This window comes from Hemiscyllium ocellatum, chromosome 19, assembly GCF_020745735.1.
Source record: "Hemiscyllium ocellatum isolate sHemOce1 chromosome 19, sHemOce1.pat.X.cur, whole genome shotgun sequence".
Taxonomy (NCBI): domain Eukaryota; kingdom Metazoa; phylum Chordata; class Chondrichthyes; order Orectolobiformes; family Hemiscylliidae; genus Hemiscyllium; species Hemiscyllium ocellatum.
The window spans coordinates 16,096,320-16,113,300 of NC_083419.1; the positions used below are offsets into that span (position 1 = coordinate 16,096,320).

The 16,981-nt window shown below is 41.1% G+C and overlaps 1 protein-coding gene across 4 annotated transcripts in view; it reads right to left on the reverse strand.

The window, feature by feature from the left end:
- Positions 1–16,981, reverse strand: part of tmtc3 (transmembrane O-mannosyltransferase targeting cadherins 3) — a 66,136-nt gene that overhangs the window by 3,371 nt on the left and 45,784 nt on the right. For all 4 annotated transcript variants that reach the window (XM_060839687.1, XM_060839684.1, XM_060839685.1 and 1 more), the window contains exons 9-13: positions 15,627–15,747; positions 14,271–14,382; positions 13,453–13,556; positions 9,772–9,941; positions 5,006–5,232 (exon numbers count right to left, since the gene is read on the reverse strand). In XM_060839687.1, the coding sequence (XP_060695670.1) occupies positions 5,006–5,232; positions 9,772–9,941; positions 13,453–13,556; positions 14,271–14,382; positions 15,627–15,747 (734 nt within the window). The remainder of the gene's footprint in view (positions 1–5,005; positions 5,233–9,771; positions 9,942–13,452; positions 13,557–14,270; positions 14,383–15,626; positions 15,748–16,981) is intronic.

The window sequence follows — 16,981 nt, forward strand, 5'->3', positions numbered from 1 at the left end:
TGATTTAGCAACTTTTCAAAAGTGAGCTTGGACGATTTCCATGAACTAAAGGTTCAAAAAGAAATCAGGCAAGGAACGTAGATGGAATAAGATCCCAAATCAGCCACAATTTCATCAAATGCTGGAATAATTAAACTAATGGCTGTGATCTCCAGAGATTGCACTTCCATGGACTGGGAGAAAGATAAACAGAGTGCTAAGCAAGTTCACTCAAAGACATAATGTGGTACAGAACCCATTAGAAGCTAAAAGGTTACATTTTACTGAATGCTTCTTTTTGACTTAATGTAAAACAAATTGCACAATCATTACTTGAGAATCCTTCGATGTGGGTTAGCCTATAAGAATTTATACTACAGCATGCTTCTCACAACTAATTACCTCCCCTCACCTTTCTCATTTCCAAAGGACATCAATGAGGTTGTCAGGTAACTGTTTCCAGGACCTCAACTGCAATACAATAATCCACAGCCTAGCTGCGAACAAACTGATTGCAGCACACAGCCAACTGGACAGTTTAGAAATGCAGTCAGTGTTGTAATACCAGAAACACAACAGCATGTATGCACATCAGGGGCTCACAAAAATACTACCAAAACCTGCCAGGCCTCATTTTTTCAAAAAAAAGGTGTTTTTGGGATAAGAATTTTTCCCAGGATATTGGTGGTAACGTCTTTGCTTTTTTTCGAAATTGTGTCTTGGCACCTTTTATGCCCAACTGAGCAAATTGACAGGGTGTAAGACGGCAGTGCAGGACTTCCTCAAAGACTGCAATGGACGTGTCAGTTTAGATTATATATGCAGGAGATGCCTAGAGATGGACTTAAACCAAGACCACCTTATACAGGGCACCTAGTCTTCAATTAACCTACCAAAAATGTTTATTCTTATAAAATTAGATTAGATTAGATCCCCTACAGTGTGGAAACAGGCCCTTCAGCCCAACAAGTCCACACCAACCCGCCAAAGAGTAAAACACCCAGCTCCACTTCCCTCTGACTAATGCACCTAACACTATGGGCAATTCAGCATGGCAAATTCACTTGACCTACACATCTTTTGGACTGTGGGAGGAAACCCACACAGACACGGGGAGAATGTGCAAACACCACACAGACAGTCACCCAAGGCTGGAATCGAACCTGGGTCCTTGCGCTGCAAGGCGGCAGTGCTAACCAATCCACATCAATGGACTTCAGTAAGGCATTCGACAAGGTTCCGCATGGGAGACTTACTTAGCAAGGTTAGATCTTATGGAATACAGGAAGAACTAGCCAACTGGATACAAAACTGGGTCAAAGGTGGGATGGAATGATGGTGAAGGGTTATTTTTCATTCTAGAGGTCTGTGACCAGTTGAGTGCCACAAGGATCGGTGCTGAGTCCACTACTTTTCGTCAGTTAAGTAAATGATTTGGATGTGAGCATAAGAGGTATAGTTAGTAAGTTTGCAGACGACACCAAAATTGGAGTTGTGAAGGTTACCTCAGCTTACTACAGGATCTTGATCAGATGGGCACCTAGGCTGAGAAGTGGCAGATGGAGGTTAATTTAGATAAATGTGAGGTGCTGCATTTTGGAAAAGCAATTCTTAGCAGAACTTATACACTTAATGGTAAGATTCTAGGGAGTGTTGTTGAACAAAGAAACCTTGGAGTGCAGATTCATAGCTCCTTGAAAGTAGAGTTGCAGGTAGATAGGATAGTGAAGGCAGCGTTTGGTATGCTTTCCTTTATTGGTCAGAGTATTGAGTACAGGAGTTGGGAGGTCATGTTGCGGCTGTACAGGACCTTGGTTAGGCCACATTTGGAATATTGCGTGCAATTCTGGTCTCCTTCCTATCGGAAAGTTGTTGTGAAACTTGAAAAGGTTCAGAAAAGATTTACAAGGAAGTTGCCAGGTTTGAAGGATGAACGCTATAGGGAGAGACTGAATAGGCTGCAGCTATTTTCCCTGGAGCGTTGGAGGCTGAAGGGTGACCTCATAGAGGTTTATAAAATCATGGGGAGCATGGATAGGATAAATAAACAAAGTCTCTTCCCTGGGGAGGAGGAGACCAAAACTAGACCGCATAGGTTTAGGGTGAGAGGGGAAAGACGTAAAAGAGACAAAAAGGGGCAACGTTTTCATGCAGAGGGTGGTGCATGTATGGAATGAGCTGCCAGAAGAAGTGATGGAGGCTAGTATGATTGCAACATTCAAAAGGCATTTAGATGGGTATATGAATAGGTAGGGTTTGGAGGGATATGGGCCGGGAGCACCAGGTGGGATTAGATTGGGTTGGGATATCTGGTCAGTATGGACAAATTGGACTGAAGGGTTTGTTTCAGTGCTGTATATCTCTATGACTCTATAAGTCCTTCCTAATGCAACCGATAACTAGGGTAGATTGATTATTTGTAATGTCAAAATGGTCCTGTATATGTGCAGACAGAGCTTGTGATATTAGCTGGTGATACAACAGACTGCAGTAAGATGGAGCGTACATGGCTGGGCATCAGGCAGGGAAGGTCAGGCCTAGGGCACCTGATTGTGACGGTAAATGCAGCCTATATGGGAAGATTTGAGAGATACAGAGGAACCTCGATTATCTGACAAGATCGCAAGGTCCCGATGCTCGGCTAAACTATATTATGCAGCATTCGATTATCCAGAATTCGATTGACCGACCGAAATACTGCCTGACCATGTCCTTCAGATAAATCAAGGTTCCTCTGTATTCAGCAACAGCCAAAGCAAGTGGCCATGTTCTTCTAATTCACAGGACACAGCGGTCAGTGGCAATCCCAGCATTGTTACCCATCTCTAACTGATCTGAAAGAGATGGTCACAATTGAGTAACATTTTAGGCTATTTCAAAGGGCAATTAGAGGTGTGTCATGATTAAGGAAGAAAAGCTTGCATTTATATGGTGCCATTGACCACATTTGGATGCCTTAAAGCACTCTGCAGCTAATGCTGTACTTTTCCGATGCAGTCCTTGTTCCAATGCAGGAAACAAGGCAACCAACGTGCACACAACTAGCTGCCAAAGAGATAACTTACTGTGAAGATGTCCTTTCAGAAATAAATAATGGTTAGGACAGTAGCGAGTTTTGATAAGATTTGTAGTTCAGGTTGAGGTTCTGGATGTAGGTTAGCAAATTGAGCTAGAAGGTTCATTTCCAGACATTTCGTCACCCTACTAGGTAATATCTTTAGTGGGCCTCAGATGAAGCACTGCTTATAATCCATGCTTTCTATGTTTGGGTTTCTTTGGGTTGGTGAAATCAATTCCTGTGGTGATGTCATTTCCTGTGGTGAAGTCACTTCTTGTTCTTTTTCTCAGGGGGTGGTAGATGGAGGTCTAATTCTATCAACAAACATCAAGTTAGACCCCATCTACCACACCCTGAAAAAGAGAACAGGAAGTGACATCACCACAGAAACTCAAACATATAAATAGAAAGCAGGAATTATCAGCAGTGCTTCGCTTGAGGCCCACTGAAGATACTACCTATAGGGTGACGAAACGTCTAGAAATGAACCTTCCAGCTCAGCGAGAAAACCTCCATCCAGGGCTAAGACATTAGGAAGAATACCCATTTGCTTTGATACATCCTCATGGCACCTTTCACATTTATCAATGCATGCAAATAGGCTCTCAGTTTAATACCTATACCTACAACATTGCAGCCCTTGACTTGTATTGCACTGCGCATGTCAGCTTTGACTTTGGTCGAGTGGGAATGGAAGCCAGAATTCTGACTCAGAGCTGGCATGTCATCCAAGTGGGCCGGAGTTGATAGACACAGACCAGCCTGGGGGATATTTGTGTAATCACCACATACTGTCGTCAAAATGATTCAACACAGATCTGAGGATCAAGATTAAATCAATCTCTACATTTAAAACTTCTAAATATATTCCAAAACATTAATCACTTTTTATCTTGTGTATCTTAAATGTTTTTCAAAGTTTGCGACTTTTGAGAAGCTTTGTAGCTCACATTGTGGTTCAGGTTGTAAGTTTGCTCGCTGAGCTGGTAGGTTTGTTCTCGGACATTTTGTCACCAGTGAGCCTCCAGGGAAGCACTGGTGTTCTGTCCCACTTTCTATCTATGTGTCTTGGCTTGTTAAGACTGGTGATATAATTTCTGGTTCTTTTTCTGAGAAGTTGGTAAATGGAGTCCAAATCAGTGTGTTTATTGATGGAGTTCTGGTTTGAATGCCAGGCCTCTAGGAATTGCTGTGCGTGTCTCTGTTTAGCCTGTTCTAGGATGGATGTGTTGCCCCAGGCAAAGTGGTGCCCTTCTTTATCTGTGTGTAAGGATGCTAGTAATAGCTGGCTAAACAGAGACATGCACGAAAATTCCTAGAGGCCTGACATTCAAAACGGAACTCCATCAATAAACATATCGATTTGGACCCCATTTACCAATCTCTTGGAAAAAGAACTGGAAATGAAATCACTCACCTTAACAGACCAAGACACAAGTAGAAAGCTGGTCAGAACACCAGCACTTCACTTAGACTCACTGATGTTACCTAGCATGGTGACAAAACATCTGAGAACAAATTTATCAGCTTAGTGAGCAAACTTACAACCTGTTTTTCAAAGTGCATATGAAGAACTTCAATTAGAATTAAAAAGGTGAGGCAGCTTAGCGTTGACAATAAATTTTCCAATTTTCAAATGTACGAAATAATCAATTTTGAACTTTCAAATGAGAGTTTTTGCAATGAGTGCTCAGCACGTTGGATTCAGCTTCATTATTCTACTCCAGTGGGATCTTCAACCCTCGAGAGATGGCAGCCACGGACGAAGTTATCAGCAAAGAACTGACCTTCCTACCCATTGATAAAAAGACATTTACCTCAAGCACTTGTATGTTATCCAATAGCTCCTCACAAAACTGGTCCTTTGATAAAACTTGAAATCGGCTTTAAACTTGTAACACCAATTCAATGCTCAGTACATCACCGATTTAAGCAAAGATTGGTTTTAAGGATAACTTGCCCATTTACCTGATTCTTGCATAAGCAGACCAGAGTTAAATAGTGCCAGCTTGTGGTTAGAACTGATTTCTAGAGCTTGGTTGAAATGTTTCAAGGCTTCAGTTGGATCTTTGAGCTCAATGTAAACAATCGCCAAATTATACCAGAGGTCAGCATTGGTCTTATCCAACTCCAAGGCTCTTATGTAGGCATCCCTGGCCTCCAGAGGCCTGTCCATCTTCAGAAGTAACTCACCCCTGAAAATCAAACAAAGCATTTAGTGCATGGTATGTGCAAATACTGTAGTTCTGATCATGGCAGGAGGCATTAAATAAATCCCACTGTTCTGAGTGATGAATTGAAGAGAAAGAATAACTTAAATTTATATAGCACCATCCACAATCTCAAAAACTCCAAAACTGTTTAAAGCCACTAAAGTACTTTTAACACAGTCACTGCTGTAATATAGGTTAGGCAGGAGCCAAATTTGGCAAGACAATGTCCAAGTGATGTTGTCGCTGGATTGTGATCCACAGACTCGGGTAATATTCTGGGTATAAGGATTCAAATCCAACCAAGACAGATAGTGAAATTTCAATTCAATGAAAAATATGGAATTGAAAGTCTAATGGTGACCATGAAATCATGCCAATCTAGTTCACTAATGTCCCTCAGGAAAGCAAAATAACATTGTTACCTGCTCTGGCTCACATGTGATTTCAGACCCACAGCAATGTGCTTGCTTCTCAATGGCCCTCTGAACTGGCTTCACAAACCACTCAGCACTTACCAACAGTTAAAAAGTCTCACAAAAGAAATGAAACCAGAGAAACCACTGCCATCAACTAAGGCAGGGGAAGCAACAACAGTAAACACAGGCTTGTCAACCATATAAAGTTCTCTTTACTTATGGGGATTTGTACCACAATTGCCAAAGCAGTTCAGCAACAGCCTGGCACAGTCACACATTATGTCCTCAACAACACCATCACATTTTCTGCACCATTAGCAGGACCAATCCAGCAGAAGTAGCATCACAGTGGTATACTATCAGGGGAGAGTTGCACTGGGATCCCTCATCATTGACTCTCAACTGAACGGAATCTCATAGTATCAGACACGGGCAAGGAAATGTCCTGTGATTATCAAGTACCTTTCCACCCCACTACCCTCACCTGATAAATCTGTACTCCTTCATGTTGCAGAGCATTTGAGGAAACACTGAAGGTGGCAAGGGAGCAGAATGCACTCTAGGTAGGGGACATCAATGTTCACCCAAGACTGGGTCACTGCTGACTGAGCTGGTCAGGTCCTAAAGGTGGTGAGGGAACACACTTTAGGGAGAAACAAACTTGTGTTATCCTCAAATCTGCCACAACTGATCATGAATGTTCATGGACAAGAACTCCACAAACGTTCCCACCTCAATGACAGGGAAGCCTGCCACATCAGTACAAAAGAGATGGCTGAAGAATTTGTAACAATCTTCAGCTACAATTGCTGAGTGGATGATCCATCTTTGTCACCTCCAGTGGGCCCCAGCTATTTCAATTCACTCCAAGTGATATCAAGAAGCAGCTGGATGCACTGGATGCAGCAATAGCTATTGGGACTGACAACATTCTAGCAATAGCATTCGAGACTCATGCTTTTCCAGACCACCCACAACACAGGTATCTGTCCAATAATGTGGAAAGTGCATCAGTTATATTCTATATACAAAAAAGCAAGACAAATCCAACCTGGACAATTACAGGAGGCTGATCACGACATTGAAATCTGGCTCTGGAAGTCACGTCCAAGCATGGACCCCTCGGATGTTGGTGCAGTCACAATGAAAATGAGAGGGAATGCTGTCCACAAGAGCAAGTCAGCAACGCGGAATCCTGTAGCAAGTAACTCACCTAATTCCTCAAAGCCTGTCAAAAGTATAATGGAATACTCCCCACTTGCCTGGATGGGTGCGACTCCAATAGCACAAGAAACTCAACACCATCCAAGCCAAAGCAGCTGCTTGACTGGCACCCTGTCCACAAACATTCACTCCCCCCCCACCCCAGGACCAATGCCATCTGCAAGTTGCACAATTCACCAAGGCTGCTCTGACATCTCTTTCCAAATCCATGACCACCAGCATTTAGAAGGACAATGGCAGCAGATAGATGGGAGCACCACCGTGTAATTTTGTCTCTAACCTACTCACTACCATGATTTGGAAACATATCGCCTTTCCTTCAGGGTCACTGGGTCAAGCCGTGGAACTCTCTCCTTAACCCTACAGCAAATGGACTGCAGTTCAACGTGGAAATTCACCATTACCTTCATGAGGGAAAACAAGGACGGGCAGCAAACGTTGGCCATCTGCGCTGCCACCAACTCATGAACACCAATGAAAAATCATGCACAGCAAGATCCCACAAATAGTCAGGTGCTAACTCGTACTCCTGCAAGCATCTGTACAAGGGACCAGTACAATCTCTACTACCACAATCTGCAGCAGGTTAATGGATATCAGCAGGTAACATAAATCTTATAGTATTTAGAACAAATAGTATACACAAATTCATTTTTGGATTCAGATAACTAACCTGCATTTTTTTTAAAAAAAACCTAGAAACACGATAAAGATGCTGTCAACAAAATAGCAAATGAAAATCAGCAGTACAAATGAAGATTTACATCATCAACTGACAGCACACTGTTCAAACATAATCAGCTTTAAAAGTCTCTGACATTACTTTCCACAGTGACAATGATTTGTATCAAAAGAAAACTGCTCAGAACTCTAAACATCCACAGTGATGCAGTAAATAGAAAAGATCTTGTTATTTCGTAAATCTTGCACTGCAATAGTCATTTAAGCATTTAATACAAGACTTTTTCTCAAATTAGTTTTCTTTAATAAAAAGTTTCTGCAACCTATCATAACAATAACTGCATAAATGCGTTCCTTGTCAATGAAGGCCAACATGCAAGTGCAACAAGCCATAAGGTTAACAGAATGTTAGCTTCCATTGCAAGATCTGAGAACACGAGCAATGAAGGCGTGCTTCAACTGCTCAGAAGCTTGATTAGACCACACCTGGAGCACTGTGTGCAGTTTTGGCCTCCTTACTTCAGAAAAGATATTATTGTCACAGATAAGGTTCACCAGCATTGTTCCTCAGTTGGTGCAACCTGGCCTTTGACAAGAGACTGGGCACTGGGCCTGCATTCTCTAGAATTTTGGAGTATGAGAAATGATCTCATTGAATCCTACAAAATATCGAAAGCGATAGATAGAGTAGTTGCAGGTACGACATTTCCTCTGGTTGTCTTATCTCAAACCAGAGGCAGCAGTTTAAAAATAAGGTGGGATGCCTTTTAGGACAAGGAGAAATTTCTTTACTCAGTAGATTGTGAATCTTTGGAATTCCCTAACCCAGAGGGGTGTGAAAGCTCTGTCATCGGGAATATTAAAGGATAAGTTGCTAGATTCATGATTATCAATTTGCATAAACAGTTATGGGAATGGTCCAGGTAAAAAGGTATTGAAGTGTTCAGTCAGCTACGATACTATTAAATGATGGTGCAGGTACAATGAGCCAATGGCCTACTCATGTTCCTAAGCTCTCAACATAAGTTTCTAACAAACTTCAGCAGTGTTTTGCTTGCAGCTTACATGGAGCACATTGAACTTAACCTCCAATTAATCACAGTGGGGATCACTTAAAGAAGTTTCTATTATATGGACAAATATGTCAACAGAAATTATTGAACTAGTACCTCAGAAAACAATCCCATATCCTATGGCAGTTATGAAAATCTGAATTCAGTTGTTAAACAAACCTAGGAGAAATAAGCTATTTATTAAAAGCGATTATGAGGTTGCCAGATTGCACAAAAACACATCTGGTTCACTTTAGGGAAGTAAGTGTTATTACTCAGTCTTGCCCACAGTGACTTTAAATCCACATCAATGTGATAGACATTTCAGTTTACTCTTAAAACGACTGAGCAAGCCACTCTGCCCTATCAACCTGCTTTAAGGGGCTCAAGAGGACTTCTCACCATCGGTAACTTCTCAAGCCGTGAACAAACAATACCCTTATCAACAAAGCAGAAAACAAAGGCTTTGCTATAGTGACCTAAAAGAGGTTTCCAGGACAATGAGAAATTTTGAGTAGAGAAATCATTCCCCTGGTAATTGGGTCATTAATCAGAGATCGTCGATTTAAAACCAGAAGCAAAAGATGAAGAGGCGCGATGAGGAAACTTTTTCACGTAGAGTTGTTAGAATCCAGGTCACTCTGAGTAGGTGGTGTAATAGGAGCTGCACGGTGGCTCAGTGGTTAGCACTGCTGCCTCACGGGGTCCCAGGTTCGATTCCAGTCTCAGGCGACTGTCTGTGTGGAGCTTGCACATTCTCCCCACGCCTGCATGGGTTTCCTCCGGTGCTCCGGTTTCCTCCCACAGTCCAAAGATGTGCAGGTCAGGTGAATTGGCCATGCTAAATTGCCCATAGTGTTAGGTGCGTTAGTCAGAATGGGTCTGGGCGGGTTACTCTTCGGAGGGTCAGTGTGGACTTGTTGGGTAAAAGGGCCTGCATCCACATTGTAGGGAATCTAATCTAATAAAAGGTAAATATCCTCTTTAAAAGGGAATTACACAGATTCTTAAGGACAACTGGGTTAGAGACAAAAAGCAAGAAAGTTAGATTCAGCAGAATTAAGCACAGCTTCTTTTCCAAAGAGCCAGCACAGACATCGTGGATTACTTGGCCTCCTTCTGCACAGCACGTTTCGAGGATTCTATACCTGTTGATGTATGCCTGCTTAAAATCAGGTCTCATACTGATTGCTTGGCGGTAAAGTTGGTCAGCCTCCTCCAAACGAGATTCATTCCCTCGAATCAAATTTGCGAGATTGATGTAAACATTCAGATGATTGGGTGCAACTCGTGCTGCGTACTTCTTTCCTGGTATAACCTTTCTCGAAAAAGAAAATATGCAAAAATTCAAAATGGGTGCATCTCAGTTCTCTAATAGGTTTTTCAAATTGTATTTTACACAAATATTGGCATAGGCAACATAACAAAAAAGTTAGTTCATTCCAATTCACAGCAATAACTTGTTCTTGAACAGCATTAACACACTGGCTTCCTCTTTAAAGCTCTCTGCCTACATATGCACAGACTTTTTTTAAAAAAATGGGGGCAGGTGGTGGCGACAGAGAGGGGGCATAGCTCCACACAGACTACGGGAGTGGGGCACCAATACAAAGGAAGCCAGTGTCTACCGACACCCACAATCACTTGCAAATGCACTGTCACAAATCCAAAAACACAAGTGCAATGATTTTGATAGCAGCTAATCCTAATCCGTGCATATGCAGTAAGCTCTATATGATCATGTAGAATTGCAATTTCATTATATATACAAATTGTGCATGCAACTGAAGAAACGGGAGTTTAGAGAAGAATGACGGGAAAGAGAGGGTGAAGGAGGGAGGGAGGGTGATGATGGTGGTGGTGTTGGGGACGGTCAGAGGGCAGGTGGTGATGGGGGAAAATATTAGGGAATCTCTGTTTCCTTCTCATCCTTACAGCTCCCCCCCACCCCTGACAGATCGCACCCCTCTCAGATATCACAGGCCAGATCTCTCATACAACGATGGCAAGCCACAAGGTTCACTTTTTTGAGTTTATTATTGATAGCAATTGTTTGATCACTGCAGTTTTTCATATTAGCAATGAAGACAAACCCTTGTTTAAATGAACACGGCAGCTCCACTATAACATAGACGAGTGAATTTTGTAACAATCCTTACAGCATGTGTGGTATCAATAAGATCATAAAGGTCAAATTTTTCACAGTAGCATAGACGTTTAACATAAAGGCAAACATCATGACTAAGTAAGTTTCAAGTTAAAAATCATACAACACCAGGTTATAGTCCAACGGGTTTATTCGGAAGCACTAGCTTTCGGAGCGCTGCTTCTTCATCAGATGGTTGTGGAGTATAAGATTGCAGTTTACAGTGTGATGTACTGTAAACCTGTAACACACTGTAAACCTTTCCTATAAATTCTACGTCTTACAATCTTATACTCCACAACCACCTGATGAAGGAGCAGTGCTCCGAAAGCTAGTGCTTCCAATTAAACGAATTGGATTATAACCTAGCGTGTGTGATTTTTAACTTTGTCCACCCCAGTCCAACACTGGCTCTTCCAAATCATAAGTAAATTTACATAGCTTCTTTATTCTTTTAAGTTTAAATGGAATAACAGAAATCACTAAGAGGAAAGTAGTTTTAAATTAATAGGCGAGTGACTTTGACAAGTGTCAATCTATTAATCAGGGATGAGTGGAAAGGAAAACTAGACAAATCATCATCAGTTCGTGGAGGGATACAAGATATACTGCGACTAAGCAGTTGAACAAATGCGCTGCTCAAGGAGCGCCAATATGCTTTTGTGAAAAACGAGTTTTGTCTCTCAAATGTAGTCATACTGAGTGCATCACAAATAAAATGGATAAAGTAGTGTTGGTGAATGTTATCTTCACGAGCATCAAGAAGATATTCAGTATGTTTCCAGATAAGACTAACAAAAATGACGGAAACAAAAATAAAAGACTAGAATCAGCAGTACCTTTTTGACTTGGATTGGAAGTTGGGAAATACAGTACTAGGATCTTTAATATTAGGAAATATTACCCATCTTGACTGATGGGTTCTGAGAAGTGCTGACTTGAATGAAGTATTAGTGAACTGAATATTCAAGTTTTCCACTCATTACATTGAAGGGTAAAAAGGACTATACGTAAGGGCAGGCAGCTGCAAAAAGAGAGTCAGATTGAGAGTGTGGGTAAACGATGGCAAGTGGAGTGCAACATGGATATGAGAGAATAAGTTCATTCAACTTCAACACAAAACATTCTTGAGTATTTATAAAAACAGCAGAATGGACAGCAGTAGAGAGAGCTGTCAAGCAGTCCAAATTTGATGACACAAAACAAAGTGGAAATGTATGCTGTGAGAAAGATTTAAGAATATTTTAAGCTGCTTTATTAGACAGCCTCAGTAAATGGGAAAAAACATGGCAGATGGAATATAATGTGAATAAGTTCTAAGTTATTCACATTGGCTGAAAATAAATAATATTTTTTAAATGGTGAGACATTTAGAAATGTTGGTGTCCAAAGGAACTGGTTCATGAGTCACTGTGTGGGAGGTGGAGGCATGATGGTAATTTTACTGGGTAAATAATCCAAAATCGGAGGTCGAGTTCAAATTTCATTATAGTACAATTTGAATTCAATAGAATTTGGAATTAAACAAAAAGCCATGTTTTGCTTTATTTCAAAGGATGGGGTGAAAGTTATGTTTCAGCAATGAAAAACTTTTGGTCAGACATCATCAGAGGCATTGCTCTCGTTTTCGACAATACATTGTATGAAGAAAACATTGACATTGAAAGAGGTATATGTGGTTTCAACCAGCAAAATCAGAGCCTAGAGGATGAAGTTAAAACGAGAAGACTAATTCAAAACTAATTTTGAAGATCCTGATTGACCTATTTTGATCCTAATGTTCTAGATTAGATTAGATTACTTACAGTGTGGAAACAGGCCCTTCGACCCAACAAGTCCACACCGACCCGCCGAAGCGCAACCCAATCATACCCCTACATTTTACCCCTTATCTAACACTACAGGCAATTTAGCATGGCCAATTCATCTGACCTGCACATCTTTGGACTGTGGGAGGAAACCAGAGTACCCGGGAGGAAACCCACGCAGACACGGGGAGAATGTGCAAACTCCACACAGTCTGTCGCCTGAGTCTGGAATTGAACCCAGGTCTGGCGCTGTGAGGCAGCAGTGCTAACCACTGTGCCACCGTGCCGCCCACGATTACTTACAGCGCGGAAACATGCCCTTCGGACCAACAAGTTCACACCAACCCGCCAAAGCGCAACCCACCCATTCCCCTCCATTTACCCCTTTTACCTAACACTACGGGCAATTTAGCATGGCCAATTCACCTGACCTGCACATCTTTGGACTGTGGGAGGAAACCAGAGCACCCGGAGGAAACCCACGCAGACATGGGGAGAATGTGCAAACTCCACACAGTCAGTTGCCTGAGCCTGTTCTAATAAATTGAATAATTGTATAATTACTACTTGTCAATTCTAAGAAAATTAAAAGCAGTAAATTGCTTCTCACCCTTACATATAGGGTTATGCACTGACAACAACCTGAAGATCTCAGCCCAGAAAGAATTGGGCCTTTTAAATACAATAGTTAAGTATTATGCTTCATTATAAATACAGAGTGCCAAAACATTCAACATATTAGGCAGCATCTGTGAAGAAAAAGAAATCACCATATTCTTCTAATATGACTCTTCCTCAGAACTGTCCATTAAGTGACACTCCTAGCATAAACTGTTGCGTCAGAAGATTTGAGCCGTTGTGAAAGCTCAGCATACCTGCGGCATTAGTGATTTTGCCAGCATGTAGGCATCTTCTGCTTCTTTGGTTTTGTTCAGGTTTTTGTACGTTCTTCCAACATTCATGTGGGCCCCGATATCATCTTTGTGGTAAGAACATGAAACAATAAAACACACCATAAAGTGTTACTAATCTACATTCTACTGGCTTTACACATATCCGATCTAAAATGCATCAACAGGACGCAGACAGGTTTCTCAGTACATGCTTCCCGAAACAGCTTGATGTTTCAACAATTCAGAATACTGAAGCAATATTGCAATTTTAATGCCACTCATTTCAGGGCTAGTGAAATTATGAATGATGGCCTGAAAGTCCAGTTCACAAAGCAACAGTTCAGGAAACAAACAACAAACTGGGCTCAGATATAGCAATGTGCAAAGAAGGCACGCCCTTGGCTCTTATGGTTATTTACAGTGACTTTGGAAAAGTTTCAGTTTTTTTATTAATACAGCATGGTAAAGAAAAAAATCTTTCAGTTGCCAACACATAAATTTTGCTCCTGTTGTCGAGTCGGTTTTTTTCTTCAAACTTTGTACTCATAGCCTTGACTTAAGAATTGGATTAGAATTTTGCATTGCCTGTGCAATAGCAAAACACAAAATATTCCAATCATGCATACATATGCATGCAATATGCGCGTAATGGACTGTGTGTTCAATCAGCACAGCCAATGTCAATTTAAACTGTACACAATCTAAACTCTCATTTCCCCTCTGATGTGAACAATTACCAGAAGGGATACACCCATCTCTAACTGCTCAACTATTTTATAACTTAATGGAGGTTGTGTTACCTGGTTGAACCCTAGTGGCTTGAATGAAGAACTTCAAAGCTTTCCCATAGTTATGTTCATTTTCCAAAGCATGTCCCACGTTGTTCCAAAGTTTGGCATTGTTTTTATTGACCTTTAATTTTGAAAAAATGCGAAATTACAGTTTGGGAGCAAAACTTCTGAAGGTTGCCAAATTCCTGTAAACCCACTTTAAATGCTGGGCACCAAACTATTTATGTACTTGTTGACTCCTTTTTGCCCAAATTTCCCACAGATACAAGGTCCAAATACTGAAGTTAAGATACACAAATGAGAGCAATGGTAAACATTTGTAACTGAACACAGAACTTTGAAGGCTGCAGCCTTTCGTATCAAAGCTGAATTTAAAAATGCAGTGCAAAAAGAGGTCAGTTGTTGCATTGCATCTTTGGTAACTTTTTGATGAAACTATGCAATTAGTCACGCTACCTTGCTCTTGCCCCATAACCCCTTGCCGATTTTTAGCCTTTGAGTATTCAGCCAATTCTTTTTTGAACGTTACAAACAAATCTTTCAGCATCCTGTAAATCCATTCTAGATCACAACAAGTTGCTTTCTTATTAAAAAAAGGTTCTTCATGCTGCCTCCGACTCTTGTGTGAATTGCAAGCTGTACCCTCTGCCAGCTCTTTTGCCACTAGAAACAGCTTTTCTATCAGAGCTATTCATGATTATGAACACCTCAGTCAACTCCCCATTCTAACATCTGCTGCTCTGAACAGAACACCTCTACTTCACGTATCTCCTTATCATGGGAATCCCTTGTCCCTCACACATTCCAGCAAACGTCTCACGGAATCTTGACAAGGCTTTGATATCCTCCTAAAAGCATAGAGCCAAAACAGAACTCTACTCCAGCTGAGAATTCATCACTGTCTTATGAAGATTTGGTAAAACATCTTTGCTCTTGTTTCTGATATTTTTATGAAGGAAATGGTTCCATCTGTTCTTTTTTTTGACAGCCTTCCCGATTTGTCCTACCATTATTTGCGTGCACAGAACAACAAGACTAAAATAGATTGCTTCCCAGTGATTTTTTTTTAAATATAGAAATCAGCTACATTTTGTTTACATTTCATTCCATTCTGTCATATTAGCTGCAGTGTGATTAAAAATATGTTCCCTGAAAGGAGAGTCCTCCAAAGCTCAAATAAAGAGCATTTCAAAAGCTTCGGAAAAGATATAAGCCAATTGAAAAATATACTTGAAGGGCTTGATTTCTCTTCACAGATGCTGCTGGACCTGCTGAACTTTCCCAAACTTCTGGTTTTGTGAAAAATATATTCAAATTACTGGATATTAATCTAATTTCCATCCCCATCCCAAAACCTTATCATACCTTCAGACCAGACATGAATAGGGTGTATTCAGATTCCCAATCCCAATTGCGATAAATTGTTTTGCTCGTGTGGGCAACAAGCAGAATTGTCAAACCAACCCAGGACAACTTCTTTAGATTCCTGAAGAAAAGTACAGTAAGAAAACAGGTCAATGAATTGACAAAATAATACAAAATAAACAGCATTAAATGCTGTTGGTTCAGCGGAATAGACGTTTCAATTGAATCAGTTGTGATAGCAAAAATAAAGTTAATACTGACTCCAATCTGCCTTTACCAACATGGAGTCAACCAGGCTTCTTCTTGGCAAAATATTAAAACAAAGCCCAACCCCTTTCCAACTGGATGTAAAAGATCTCAAAATACAGCAGAGTTCACCTTGGTAATGTGCTCTGTGTGCATCTCTTATCCACCACAATCTTTGATCATATTCTCATTGATATTTATTCCAACTTGAGAAACATAACTTGACTACCATGCTTTCGATGACAGCATTGCAAAAGTATCTCACTGGCTGTAAAGGGCTCCGGGGCATTTTAACAGCATGAAAGGAAGTACGTACATGTGACTTCTGCCATTTTATTGCTTGTTCCAAGAGTCGTGTGTGCAATTCTGTGTCTAGTATCCAAAGGTGAGGAATTCCAAAAGTTATGGCATAGTCAAAGACTCAAAATCATTTCAGGGCTTGCTGAAACATGATGCACTTCAATTCCATAACCTTGCATGATGGCTCAGTGGTTAGCACTGCTGCCTCACAGCGCCAGGGACACAGGTTCGATTCCAGCCTTGGACTGCCGCCTGTATGGAGTTTGCACATTGCTCCAGCTCCCTCTCTCAGTCCAAACATGTGCAGATTAGGTGAAGTGGCCATGCTAAATTGTCCACAGCATTCAAGGATGTGTAGGCTAGGTGATTAGTCAGGAGAAATGTAGAGTAATAGGGTAGAGGATCGGGTTTGGGTGGGATACTATTCGGAGGGTTGGTGTGGACTTGTTGGGCCAAACGCCTGTTTCCACACTGTAGGGATTCTAATCTATTCTATTCTTTATTGACCAGAAAATCCAGTTTCTGAAGAATGAAGAAAGCCTCAGCTAATAAAACATATGTTAAAGTCATTATTAATTGAAATGTCAAACTTATACAGTATGTCTTGAAAATCACTCTACAAAGTATCGTGCACTGCGTGATGCAGCAAACAATAATGAAACAAGTGGTCTGCTAATTTAGGATAGGTGGTTTTGGATTAAGGGTCAAGATTAGAGTGGTGTTGGAAAAGCAGTCGGTTAGGCAGCATCCGAGGAGCAGGAAAAAATCGACGTTTCTGGCAAAACCCCTTCATCAGGACCGAAGGCATG